Genomic DNA, 15,176 nt, shown 5'->3' with positions numbered 1-15,176 from the left:
TAGATTCCACTTTACTTCACATGTCCTTCCACCTTACAACCCCCCACCGGGCCCGAACGACGATAAAGGTGCTACTGCACGAGTAGGCCAAGCAAGATCTCTCCAATAGATCAAGTTTATCATATTATTCTCATGGCTCACCGAGGTTCCCGACCAAACCCATGCCTGCTCGAGTCCCAAGGTCGGCTTATGAGTTTGGGCGTCCCCCATGTAACATTTGTGAGTCGAGGAGATTCACTCCACGATGTATGAAGCCATAGCATACTATTTCATGTCATTCAAGCATTCAATACATTCAATCATTCATTTCATTTCAAGCAAGTCATTCATGAGTTATTCATTTCAAATGAGAACGAGTGCGGTAAAGTACACACTCGACTCCATTTTCAAAATTTCCAATCGACAATAACAATTGAACATGTATCACGTTCCCATAATTTCAACTATTCATGCACTTAACACTCACCAAGTAACTCAAGAAGTAAAGTACACTTGAGGGTTCAGATGTCTACTGTGGGATCCTCTTGAAGGTCCTCTTGAGTGCGTGAGCAATTAATAATAAACTATTACACATTATCGCTTAAGACCCCTAATTATCGAAGAAGATTGTACTAGTGTACAATCTAAGAAGGTATCGCGAAAATGAGACTTAATTACTCGTGAATCGAGACTCAAAAGTGAGGTTTTAGTAATACAAGGAAATCGGATTTTCATCTTGAAATCAAATGTAAAATAGTCAAGCAATCTCGAAGGAAAATGGATAGTGCAAAGGACTTGATTTCCTTTAAGTTCGGAAATTTCAGTTTTGACAAGCAATTTTTGGAAAATCGTATCTCACTCTCCACAAGTCCAAAATTAGAAAACTTGGTACCGTTGGAAACTTCTTCCAAAGTAATAAAAGTTCCTAGAAGACACTATTCCATGATTTCAAATGGAAGGCATTCAAATTTTGGGTCCAAGATGCTGTTTTGGAATACCAAGACAGATTTGGGTTGATTTTCGGTAAAGTTTGGAAATTTGGTAAAATTCACACAATGCGAACTAGCCTCTGAAATTTGGAACTCAAATAGAGTTACAATCAAAGTTTAAAACACAACAAGCGGAACAAGAATCGGAGTTTCAAGCACCAAGATATAGTGGCTCAAAATTACTGAAATTTCCTCACCAAACAAGGGTTTTCCAGATTTAAAATGGGAAGTTTAAGACTTTGGTTGAGCATCGAAATGGACCTGGAAGGGTATCAAATTTGGTAGTATTACCCTACCATATGAGAGCTATTCCTCTGTCAACTTTCATGTAAAAATTCGCACGGAAAGTTGGGTAACAAAGTCGCTAAAGTTCCACGATTTCCTAAGGCAATTCTGCCTTGCACTTTCGTTTTTCTTTTCTCAATCATTTGGCCAATGAAATCTTTTCAAACATGGTCCATTTATGAAGACAATGTCTAAGAGACATCAAAAAATGTGTTTGATAGGTGATTAACACCAAGAGTTTCGAAATAACAACTCCTAATCAAGATTAGCCAGTGACCAGCCCAAATTTAGGGTTTTCAAGCAACGAGGCAGGTTTGAAATTCGGCCATAACTCACTCAATTCAACTTGGAATTGAGCGTTGTTGGTGGGGTTGAAGACTGCATTCATAAGGCTACAATTTCACAGAGTAATCATTTTAAAATTCTGTCAACAACTAGCTCATATTCGAGTATCAAGTTGCATCTCATAACATGCACTCCAGTAAATCCGTGAAACAGGACAGGCATCTTCAAACTATTGGTACGGTTCACTCAAGTGGAATCAGGAAATAAATTTTATACCAATGAAAAACTGGAAATGTCTAGTTTCTAATACCACAAACGGCACTCGATTTCGACATCGGAGCAAAAAGTTATGGTTGATACAAAATCACTACTAGAGAGACTCTGGTCACGTTTTCCAGTTTTGGTGAAATTTCGAAATCTCAACTTTTACCGAGCCAAATCAAGTAATTTTTTGAGGAAACTTTCTATACAACCTATATTACACATTTACATCAAAATCAAGTCAATTGGAATACAAAAATTGCACTAACGGGGCACGGCAAAACAGGGGCAGAACCGTCCCTTTTTCTCATTTCACTCCCTTTGAGTTTTCTTCCACAATACAACTTATATCCACTAGATTAAGCACTAATTCAACATAAATAACACCCAATATCATCAAACCAGCTCATCAAGTCCATTGTGGGATTTCATAGAGCCCACTCACAAGATTTTCAACAATATAGAGCTACCCACATGCATCTATAAGCTTACAAGTGCAATATAACTTATATAAGCCAAGATTCAAGAGGTTGATCATTTGTTACCTCCTTAGATGACTAAAGCAGAAATTTTTGATCCTTTGAAACTCAAGAAAACCATGCAAATGAAGCTCCTTTCCTAGCTTGAGTTGATCTCCAAGTGGTTTGCAAGGTGTAGTAAAATTTTGGAGTGATTTGGACAAGAAATGAAGCAAGAAAATGAAGAGCTTTTGGTCTTGTTTCTTCCTTGGGGTGGCCGGCCAGCAAGAACAAAGAGAGAGAGTATGTTTGGCTGATGATGAAGTTTCCTTGAGAAGCTTAAGTGTGTGGCCAAAAAGTGCTCCAAAAGTCAACTAGGAATAGTGCGCGTTCGCGCGTGTAGACACCAAAATTTTAGCTTTTCTTTTTTATTTATTTATTTATTTATTTAGGTGATTTTTGTTTATTTTATTTTTTGTTTATTTTATCTTAGTTTCATTTTTTGTTAAGAAAATTGCTTTATTTTTATTTAATTTATTGAAAAAAATCAAAGGGACAAGAACAAGACACATAAGCCTACTTTGGGATTTGAAATCTTGGCCTTTCATATTAGGTTTAGTTTTTTGAGGTGCCTTTAAAAATGCAAACAGCCGCAAACAAAAAAGGGGGGAACAATTAGAGAGGTGAGCTTCGTCTGAGACTAGAGGAAAAAATAGAAGAAAAGAAAGAAACAGAGGCGGACGGACGAGGACAAGGAAAGGGGACGGATTGAAGAGGAAAAGGATTGGCGGCTAAGTTGAGAAGAGAGGAGCGAGTTTCGTCTGGGGAGCAAAGGAAAGAAAAGAATAAGAAAAGCAGAGGAAGAAGGAGAACTGGGGACTGGGGGCTGGAAAGGAAAATAGAGTAAGGGAAAACGGAGAGGAAGGAAAAGCAAAACAAGGGAAAATTGAGGGAGGTCTTCGGCAAGGGGGCAACAAAAAAGACAGAGGAAAACTAAAAAAAGAGGGCAAGGAGATGGAGGAAACTAAGCCAGAGAGGGTTGCAGGAGAAAAAGGGGGCGGACAAAGGGAAAACAGAGGAGGCTTTGGAGTTGAAAAATAGAACAAGAACAAGAAACTCTGGAAAAAATTGAGAGGGGAGAGTCTTCGGGAGGCAAAGATGAAAGAGAGAGCCAAAGTGATAAACAAAAGGCAAGGAAGAAAAGAACAGAGGAGGAGGAGACGGACTGACGGACGAAGGGATGGTGTTACTGAAGCTTCAGAGGCGGCTCGCCGCCAGCGTTCCCAAGTGCGGCAGAGGCAAGGTCTGGCTGGACCCCAATGCAGTCAACGAAATCTCCATGGCCAATTCCAGAATGAAGGAGGCAAGAAGAAAGGGACGCCATTCTGGATACGGTAAGCCGCTATTATCCTTCAAATTTCAGTTTTATACAAGCTTTCGAAGCCTGTTTTATTTTTCACGTTGTGGCTTGTAGCAATTTTTCTGTTGAGTTATTCACGAATTGGAAGTATGTATGCTTTGAATGTCGATTGGACTGGAGCTTCTTGTGTTTTGACAAAATTTTGGGGCAGAATATAGCTTTAATTGAGTAGAAGATTAGTAAAAACTCTAATGCCCCCAACCTGTTCGACGAAATGCCTGGCTGAAAATTTCTCGTTGAAAGAACATTTGGTTGCATTTTTTCCGTGTGAAAGAGCCAGCTAAGTCAGCAGGTTCATTTCCTTGCGCCTGAAAATTTTTGATGTATTGGTGTCTTGCACCTTTTCTGTTTTCTTATTCCCTTATGCTTCTCATCGTATGAATTAGAATTAATGATAGGAGAGGGAGTTTTGGGTTTTTGTTGTCTATTACCGAATTCTGGTATGGCTTTGATTGAAAAGAAAGCTGCGCTGGCAACTGATGTTGAATCAGTTCGGTGGAGAAGATGATCACTTGTCCAAAATTGCAATCTCAGTCCCTCCATTTTTCTTTTGTTTTGTAATTTGGCCCCAGAGTTCCAGAACTTCGTAATTCGACCCTAAAACATTCATAATTCATTCGGTTAAGTCCCTATTTGGTTGCATTTGAACCCCTCAAGTTTTCCCCTTATTCTGATTTGACTCAAAGATTGAAAAAGTTGGCCTTACTTGACCTTTTTAAGATTTTAATCTTTTTATGTTTTTAAGTAGTCTTTTAGCTTGATTATTTCTTGTTTTTAGATCATAATTGTAGAGCTGTTAAGTCAATCGAGTAGCTCGAAAGCTCGTTAGAGCTCGACTCGTTAAGGCTCGAGCTCGGCTCGTTAATTTTGGTTAACGAGTCGAGCTCGAGCTCGAAACATGCTCGTTTAGTTAACGAGCCGAGTAAGCTCGGCTCGTTTGATACTCGAGTAACTCGTTAGAGCTCGTTAATGAAGGACATATTTGTCATTTTAGAAATCAAAATTATAAAAATTAAAAATTATAGGTTTTTATTAAGGTTAATTTGCACGAACTTGAGCTCGAGCTCGTGAAGCTCGACTCGTTTGTGATAAACGAGTCAAGCTCGAGCTCGAGCTCGAGCCACATGTACATTTAACGAGCCGAGTTCGAACACATTTTAAAGCTCGTTTTTCTAACGAGCTCGAGTAGAGCTCGGCTCGAATTAAACTCGAGTCGAGCTCGGCAGCCAAATACTCGGCTCGACTCGGCTCGATTAACAGCTCTACATAATTGTGGCTTAATGATTTTGTGGATTTTATCATGTTGGGTTTAGGGAACTTGGATTTTTGGGTAAGAGGTTTATTTGGTTGGGTTTGATAATAGATTTTGGTATGTTCTTCTGGACTGATGATTTGGGCTTGGAGGCTTAAAGCCCTTCAATTTATATGAGCTAGATTAGTGAAAATGATGGGCTAGCCCGCTTGTTTTTCCTTGGACTTCCGATTGGGCCAAGCGACTTTTGGCCCAATAAATAAAAATGGCCCAATGGCCTGTTTTATTAAGAATCTGGTAACTGGTTTTGCGAATCAGTCCCTGGATTTTTTCTTAACTATACTGTGGCCCTAGAAACTTTCAACTTCTTTCAATTGGGTCCCAGGCTTAATTGCAAATAGGTCCCTAAACTTTATTTTTCTTTTATTTTGGACCCCAAAACTTTGTTAATGTTTGCAATCAAGTCTTTTATTCTTTTGACTTCTTGAATGTGGGTTGTTTATATGATTTAATTGATTCAATTTCACGATTCATTTTTTTATCTTTTGTGATTATTCGTTAATTAAAATGATGCCTTGACCTTTTCTTTGTATTTTGGAGGGCAAATAAGTGGTTTCATTTCGTTAGGGCCCCAATTCAAGGGAGGTACACCCTATCCCTTATTTCTCACTTTATTTGACCCTACTTGCCCTACGTGATTTATGTGCTTAATTGCATGCCTTTTGAATGTTTTTATTTTATTTATTTATTTATTTATCCACTTTATTTGTTTTAGTTTTGTATATTTATTTTTTAATTTTGATCATTCGAAAGGCACTTGAATGCCAAAGTTGTAATAGTTAGGGATTATTTTATTTTATTCTTTTCCCCTTAAATTGTAGTAGGGCCCCCCCCCAATCTAATCGTTAGGGCTTGTTTGCTTTATTTGCTTGGTATGTTTTGCATGCTTATGTGTTATGTGTTATCCGCTTTCTTAGGGCTTTGCATCTAGATATCATGCTTATGTGTTATGTGCTATACGTGATTTATGTGTTTACATGCTTTTATTAGGTCTTACATGATTTATTTGATTGTAACTGATGTGTGACGTCACCACACTAGTCCAACGCTAGTTGTGGTCCCCTTTTCCGATTTTTTACTACTCCAACGCTAGTGAGAATTTGTAGGCATGGGTTAGTCCAACGCTAAACCCTTAGGGACTGTCTACGCGTTAGATCATGATTGTGTGATAAAATCACTCCATCTCATGTATATTTTTCACTTTTTAGGCCTTTACCATGTTGCATGACACTTTCCTTATATGTATAGCCCTTATCTCATATTCCCTCCATATATACATATTCCTTATTTCATGCTTATATATATATCCGTATGTGTGATACATAACACTAGACTTACATTTCATTTAGGAAAATTAAAATTAGATTAGTACATTTGCTTGATTAGATTAGGGATGACCCCTTGGATATGGGATATGGACGAGTTTGGCTTTTCTAGCCTTAGCACGCTCGTATTCCCTCTATTAAAAGGAACATTGAAAGTCACGAGTGTAAGTCCCCGCACCCATTATGATGCATTCCTTCAGAACATACACATTTGTATATTATTATTTTCTTTACTTTTTCTTTCTTTCGAGTCTTATGACTTGCATTATTCGTGACTTCTTCGAAGAGTCTTTATTGGGCATCACAATTAATGTGATTGGCACCAATTGAGATTTGAAGATACATTTCGACCCCCCGACACACTTCTAGGTTTAGGGTTTGCATTCATATAGTACATCCAAATGTGATAAATCTTTAGGTTAAAATAAGAAAATCTTTGACTAAATCGCGCAACTAGCCTTGGCTAGGTTGAAAGGGTGCCTTGGATTCTTATCCTTGCCTTCCCTTTCTTCAAATGTGACTCCCGAATCTTTTTCTCTGATTTTCGTAGACTTGAAGTCGTTTAAAAAGGATTTTCTACTTTTTTCTTTAAAATTCATTTTTAGGTGACTTGGTACACCTTAACTCTATATCAAGTGGCGACTCTGATTTTTCCAATCAAAAACCCTTTTTAAATTACTATTTTTGGGTCCAAAATCGTCGCATTTTCAAGTCCCATTTAGACCAATGTTCTTCATTTTCTTTTCAAATCAAATATCATTTTTTCAATCAAAAATTCAATCAAAAGCCATTTTTCCAAACCTGTCTTTTATTTTTCTTATTAAAAAATGGGGCGCGACAGCGCGCGTTTCGTGCTCGTTTCCTCTCGGATTTGTTTCACTTGTGCACTAAACCTCTAATGCACTTCCATTCATACTATTATTATTTACTCTAAATAGTCTAAAAATAAAGGTCTAAAGTCTCTCGATTAATCGCGCGCGCGAAAATGCGTACTTCCGATTTGTACGCCATAGAGCGAAATTTCTAAGAAATTCTTGCAACGATAGTATTACTAACCAATACTTGAGTATTTAAACATAAAAATAACTATTTTAAAACTAATGTATGAGTCTTCACTCTCCAAACTCACTGTATTCTCAAATCGTTTATTGTCTCCAAACGCGTATTCACTATTCTCACTTAACGAGTTTTCAAAAATTAAATTTTAAAACGAGTCATTTTAAAAATATAAGTAAGTCATAGTTCCATGTAATTGGGTCTAAAAAGGTTGAAATAAAATATTAGGAGTAAACAGCCAATTAAATATTTAAATAAGCTAATAATAGGAATTTAAAATAAATAAATTTTCGAGTCCTCACATTTACACTTTGAGCTTGATAGAAAAACAAAACTTTGTGAAATGTTCAAAAAGGAACAAGGTGATCTGAAAAGAAGAATGGATAATTTAAATGATTTACTCCAATATAAGAAACAAAACTGCTTTCAAGAAAATGGAACAAAACCTCATTTTGGCACTTATGAGAAGAAGATAAATTTTGCTGCAAATGATTTTGTTGTTTATAAGAGAAAACAAGTAAGATTTATTAAACCTGTTCATGTAAATAACTCTTTGATTATCTGTAATTTTTGTTGTCAAAAAGGTCACATGAAAAGCGATTGCTATGTGAGAATGAACATGAGAAAAGGCATGAAATGCATGTAGATAGTTAGACATGATACTAACTCTCAAGGACCCAAAAATTAAAAGGTACCAAATATTAGTTCTTGAACTCTTGAGTAGGTGAATCTGGTAAACATTACTAAGGAATCAAAGTGGGTGCTCAAGATACATGACCGGTGATCCATCACATTTCATCAAATTCAAGCCAAAGTCTAGTGGCAAAGTGACATTTGGAAATGACATGAAAACTAAAACAATTGGAGTAGGAGATATCGGTAAGATCGGTGAGATTCTTGTTCATAATGTTCTTTTGTAATTTTCTTGTTTCTGATGTTTTGAACTGAGTTTTTCTTGATATTTTTGAATATTATTGAAATTTTATGATGACACAAAGGGGGAGAAATGAATGATGCTGATCTAATGATGATTTGTTTTGATAATTATTTCGATTGTTATTTCTCTGTTTGATACTTCTTTTGATATCAATTCTCTGTGATATGTTGGTAAATGTTGGTATGTTGGTGATTGTTGAATTCTGATATCATTTCTCTGGAATACTGGAGTCTCTATTATTGTTGCTAAATTATTATTGCTAATTTTTACTCTCATCTTATGATGACAAAAAGGGGGAGAAATGAATGCTATGTGAAAGGGGGATTTTTCTGAGATTATAAGTTTGGCACTTAAAAAAATTTTTGATGCATTGAGTGAGGGGGAGCTTTTGGCTCAATTATTTCTTCCTCCATCCATTGTTTTGTCATCATCAAAAAGGGGGAGATTGTTAATTTTAGTCCCTAACTTTTGATGTTTACAAAACAACTGGATAATATTAATATCTCTTCAAAAAATACTTTCAGTTATGCAGCAATTTGATTCTAAGAACAAACGCAATTGAAAGAAGACAAAGATTGCTGAAAGCTGTCGGACGCTTGGATCGGACGTCCGATAATCATTGCACAACTTCGCACGCATGAAAAACTCCACCACCGGATGTCCGAAGGAAATAAGACATTCCCCCTGACTCACTGACCTCGATTGGATGCAAGCATCGGACGTTCGATAGGATCGTTCAAACTCGACGAAATCTGTCGGACGCTCACAAAGACAATATCGGATGTCCGATAGAATTGAGATATTCCTTCTAACTCATTGTCTACTTTCGGACGCAAGTACTGGACATCCGATAGAATTGAAGAAGATTTTTCAAACTCACTGCCTATTGTCAGACGCATACTTCGGATGTACCGGACGTCCGATACTCCAACAGCTAGTTGACTCTTCATCTACTTTCTATCCGTTGGAAGCATTAATGAAGCACTTTTTTGGTCCTATATAAATAGTGCTTGGTCAAAAATTTCAAACAATTTTTGCACATTGAAAATACAAAAGATCTAGAGTAGTTTTAGTGAGAAAACACTCTCCAAAGAAAATTTGTAGTTTTGGTGGTGTGAAGTTCATTGTAAACTTTTCATTTGTGAGTGAATACTTCAATAGTGTAACTCTGTGAGGGTTGTCCTGAGGGATAGTAAAACTTCCTTGCTTGACCGAGTGGGGTTTGGGGTAAGGAGGAAGTGAACCTTTCTTTGTACACAAGATTGGTTGTACTTCATCAACTTGAAGAAACTTGTTCTATAAATTGACCTACAAGCTCAAGAGGAGTTTAGTAGTCAATTGATTTGCAATTCTTCCTTTCTTATTTACTTATTGTTATATTGTGATCTTTTAAATGCTTATCTCTTCTACTCCCAAGCAATCGTGCTTTCTTGCTAATTGCTACATTGTGTGGTCACTTAGAAAAGGGGGTAAATTTCATTTTGAGCAAAAAGTACCCATAATTTGATTAGCTTTTTAATCAATCTAATTCACCCTCTCTTAGGTTGTCTTCGATCCTTACACAAGGAAATAAAAATTAATTTATCCAAGAAATTTTATGTAGTAATAGTTTCTCTTTTGTTAGAACAAAGGGAACAAGTTAGTCAAATATGACAATAACAAGTTTGCCCGATGCTGGAATCGAAAGCACACGCTGACGTTGGGGTATTTATCCGTAAATTTTACATCCATATTGTACATTTGCATTATAAAATCAGCTATTTCTATGTGTGTGTGTGTTTGAGAGAGAGAGAGAGAGGCAAGGAAAGCAATTCGATGATTTTATTCTCCTAGCACAATTTTGCGATTTATTTGTAATACGATTGAGTTATAATTACCATCGATTGTAGATTAATTTGTTGATTGAAGCACTCCATTATTGTGCTCCTTATAATATATAAAAGAAAAAAATTTGAATGATTCATATATATATATATATATTTTAATGAAGGTGTATGACAGTCCAAGTTATTTGAACTAAATGGACTTCATAATTGGTCCATATCTAACGCAATTTGACCCAAATGATGTTGGGTGGTAATTAACTGGCTTTAACACCTAGACTCTAATATTGCATCTCGAACTAAGAGATTCTGCAGTTATAGGTGCAATTACACAATGCAGTAAACAATTCAGATCATGTCATCTTTGGTTCGATCTCAGTCATTTATTATAAAATTAAAAATATATAAATGAACGTTTCAGATCAACTAATGCGGTCCGATCTAGGTCATTTCCGTGTTTGGATTTCTTCATTTTTGTGATTGTAAGGTTGCTTTATCTATTCTAAGCCTCTAATTTGGTGAAATGACAATAAAAATAATGACGTTACATCATTATTGTTCAAAAAAAAAATGCAGACCTAAGTATGGTTGTTATGGTTTTAATTGGGAAAAAACCTTCCCTCGAAAACCATAACAAAACCAAAAAAGAGAGAAGGGTGGGGCCGGGGAGTGGGGGTTGGGTTGGGTTGTGTGGAGGGGAAGATACCAAGCTAATATGTATAAAGCTTCTCCAATAGATAACCTTAAAAGCTTAAGCCTTGTTCCCCCTCACTCCCCTTCAAACCAAAACCATATTTTTTCCCCCACTACGCTCGAAGCACGATGCGACCACTGTTCTGTCTTCCTCTATTCTCTCTTCCTCTCCTCCTACTCCTGCTCTTGTCCTCCACCGACGCACAGTCACACAACATAACCCGTATACTCGCAAAACACCCTGAATTCTCCACCTTCAACCACTACTTAACGACCACGCACCTGGCGGATGAGATCAACCGCCGCCGGACAATTACCGTTTGCGTGGTGGACAACGCCGGAATGTCCGATCTCCTAGCTAAACACCTCTCACTGCCCTCGTTGAAAAATGTCCTTTCCCTCCATGTCTTTGCAGATTACTTTGGAGCCAGAAAGCTCCATCAAATCAGCAAAGGATCCACCACAACTTCCACCTTATTCCAAGCCACCGGCGAGGCTGCCGGCACCGCCGGCTACGTCAACATTACCGACATGAAAGGCGGCAAAGTCGGGTTCGCAACGGGCAATAACGAAGGCGAGTATGGCGACCTTACCTCTACTTTTGTCAAGTCTGTTGATGAAATACCATATGTGGTTGCTGTCATCCAAATCAGCCACGTTTTACTATCTCCTGATGCTGAAGCTCCGGTCTCTGGACCTGGAGCCCTGAACGTGACTACTTTAATGGAGAAACAAGGCTGCAAAGCATTTGCAGACTTGTTAAAGAGTTCAGGGGCTGAAGAAACCTTTGTCCAAAACGTCGAGGCTGGTTTAACATTGTTTTGTCCATCTGATGGAGTCCTGAGCTCTTTCATGCCCAGCTACAAAAACTTGACTTCTGAAGGGAAGGTTTCATTGCTGCTCTATCATGGGACCCCAACCTACAAATCTCTAGGGATGTTGAGATCAAAGAATGGGAAAATGAACACTTTGGCCACCGAGGGAGCTAACAAGTACGATGTCACAGTGCAAAACGACGGAGAAGACGTGAAACTGGACACCAATGTGGTGACAGCGACAATTACAGGAACAGTGATTGATGAAGATCCAGTAGCTGTTTTCAAGATTGATAAAGTTTTGTTGCCTAGAGAATTGTTCAAGGAAGCTCCCCCTGCCCCTGCTCCAAAAGGTTCCAAGGGTGCGAAGGAGAAGGATACAGCCGCAGATGCCCCGGGACCTGCCGCCGACGAGGATAGCGTACCGGCGGATCAGACGGCTAGTGACAATGGAGCAATAAGGATCGTTAATTTTCGTGGTGGATGGATGTCGGTGGCTTTGAGCTTGATTTTGGGATGTCTCGTTTTCGTTTGATTTGGACTTGGGTGAGATTTTTGTGTTACATACGTCTCATGTTGTTTATTTCTTTTGTTAAAAAAAGGCACAAAAAAAAGTACGGTTTTCTTGTTTCCTATGCTAGTTTTTTTGTGTTAAATTATAACACAAAATAATTAGTTTCTCCTCCCTCTTGAATTTTTTTTTTTTTTTTTTTTGGGGTCTATTCAACTTGTAATTAGTTAGCTATTTGTGCATTGTATATGATGATGATCACAAAGTTAAAGTGTATTTCTTCATACCTTTTAAGTAATAAATGAATAAACTATCTTTTGATCACGTTGCACTGCCGAGGCTGAAGCGTGAAACCAGAAATGCAGATTGGCAAAAGTAAAGAAAACAAGGAAAAATAGTTGTTTGTGGGGCACCAATCAGTGCGTCGTGACAGATCCTTCTCCCAAGTCCCAACAACTACACTGTCCCACTAGATTATATTATAGTAATTGAGAAAATCACAATCCCGAGGTGCTATGAAAGAGTCCTAATTAAGAAAATCACAACTAATTATTGCTGTATTTATGAAAATCAGAATCTCGATCCTAGTATTTTGGCGTCCATTTATCGCCATAATTGATTAGTAACTCGTACTTCTGGCAATACTTCAATTTAGACAAGTTTGATACCTCTCATTTTGCAAAATTACACGATTTGGTCATAACTGAAACTTGCTAACAAACAAACAGGGGGAACAAAAAGTAGAAAAATTCAACTACTTATAAACTTTTTCTTTTGGTAAAAAGAAGAAGAAAAACGTACCATCTTATGCTTATGTACAATCCTCTATTATTGTTGCTGAATTATTATTGCTGATTTTTACTCTCATCTTATGATGACAAAAAGGGGGAGAAATGAATGATATGTGAAAGGGGGAGTTTTCTGAGATTATAAGTTTGGCACTTAAAAAAATTTTTGATGCATTGAGCTAGGGGGAGCTTTTGGCTCAATTATTTCTTCCTCCATCCATTGTTTTGTCATCATCAAAAAGGGGGAAATTGTTAATTTTAGTCCCTAACTTTTGATGTTTACAAAACAACTGGATAATATTAATATATCTTCAAAAAATACTTTCAATTATGCAGCAATTTGATTCTAAGAACAAGCGCAATTGAAAGAAGACAAAGATTGCTGAAAGCTGCCGGACGTTTGGATCGGACGTCCGATAATCATTGCGCAACTTCGGACGCATGAAGAACTCCACCACCGGATGTCCGAAGGAAATAAGACATTCCCCCTAACTCACTGACCTCGATCGGATGCAAGCATCGGACGTCCGATAGGATCGTTCAAACTCGACGAAATCTGTCGGACGCTTACATAGACAATACCGGATGTCCGATAGAATTGAGATATTCCTTCTAACTCATTGTCTGCTTTCGGACGCAAGCACTGGACATCCGATAGAATTGAAGAAGATTTTTCAAATTTACTACCTACTGTCGGACGCATACTTCGGATGTACCGGACTTCCGATACTCCAACAGCTAGTTGACTCTTCATCTACTTTCTATCCGTTGGAAGCATTAATGTAGCATTTTTTTGGTCCTATATAAATAGTGCTTGGTCAAAAACTTCAAACAACTTTTTACAACCTCTCTCGAGGATTTTTTTTTCACCCTTGAAACATTTGCTTATTATTTTAATGGATAAGTACAGAAACCACCCTTGAAATTTTCAATAATATCACTTTGCATCTCTAAAATTTAAAAATATCTATTGACTTCCCAATTTTTAAATTCTTTGTAACATTTTCAGCCCAATTCAAATTATTTGATTTAAAATTAATTTAGGAAATAGAAAATAATTTGATTCAAAAGTTGTCCTTTTGTTTTAGTACCTTAATTGTCGTAGCAAACCAATTTAAAATCCATTAACAATTGAAAACTTGATAAATGTGTTCTTTAATGAAAAATTAAAAATTTTTAATAGGGTTGAGAGATCCTTTAACATGTTTTACCATAATTTGGTGACAAAAACATTAAAAATTTTAAAATTTAAATAATTTACAAAGCATGAAAATTTATTCGAAATATTGTAAAGATGAAAAAAATAACTTTTTGCACCTTTAAAAAATCTCAAATAAGTTTTAGATGTGATTTTAAACATTTTCACTTTTTTCCAACTTTCAAGCCATTGATTTGGATAAATAAAAATTAAAGATTCTTAGCAGTTTATAAAATTTATTAAATTCACTCAAAACATTTTACATAAAAGGAAAGAGTTCTTTTATTTGGTACCTTAAGGGAACAAGATAAGCATATCAATATATGAAGGTGGACCCAATATTATAGTTTCAAAGCCACAGTTGACCTCTTGAATTGCAACACTCTTGCGAAGGAAATCTATCCTTTTGCCAAAAAAATAATAACATCGAACCCATCTCTCATTATGTGACCTTAAATCACCAAATAGGAAAAGTTTTCTTTTGTAATTTGAAAACATTTTAAATAAACTTCTATTATCTGGTTGTACTTTAAAAAGCTTATTGCTTATGCGGCAATTATATTTTGTCCCTTTAGACTTACATCTATGTGCTTTTTATCTTTATTATTATCGTTTGATTATCAAACTTACAATTTTGGAAAAACTAGGGCAATAAAAGAGCATTGTTGAAAAGAAATTATTTTCTCTTTCTTGAATTGATTATTTTAATTATATATTCTGTATTGGGTTAAAATGTTACAAAATTTTGAAAATAGTGGAGGTAAGTGATTTTTTTTTTTAACTTTAAAGGTGCTAAGTCATACTATTAGAAACCATAGTGGAAGTTTCTAAAATTAATCCTTGTTTTATCACTAAATGTAGAAGCCCACCCCACCAGCACGTCTCCATAGTGTCGGTGAGGAGGAGGTGGAATGCCGTTATTCGGGTGAACTTGTGCCACGGGGTCCATCTATTTTGTGGCTGATCGGGACTTTGGCGCACAATAAATTTGTGGTATTCTATAATTCTATCCTGGACCCTGGTCCCTGGTTGGGGAATTGA

General features: G+C 36.7%; 1 protein-coding gene across 1 annotated transcript; it reads left to right on the top strand.

Annotated features, from left to right (window-relative positions):
• Positions 1-10,874: 10,874 nt before the first annotated feature.
• LOC113688081 (fasciclin-like arabinogalactan protein 2) lies at positions 10,875-12,473 on the top strand. The gene has a single exon (XM_027205728.2). It carries the CDS (start codon positions 10,953-10,955, stop codon positions 12,171-12,173), a length of 1,221 nt encoding a protein of 406 aa, XP_027061529.2. The 5' UTR covers positions 10,875-10,952; the 3' UTR covers positions 12,174-12,473.
• Positions 12,474-15,176: the final 2,703 nt, after the last annotated feature.

Source organism: Coffea arabica, chromosome 5e (assembly GCF_036785885.1).
Source record: "Coffea arabica cultivar ET-39 chromosome 5e, Coffea Arabica ET-39 HiFi, whole genome shotgun sequence".
Lineage (NCBI taxonomy): Eukaryota > Viridiplantae > Streptophyta > Magnoliopsida > Gentianales > Rubiaceae > Coffea > Coffea arabica.
This window is presented reverse-complemented; position numbering and strand designations above follow the sequence as displayed.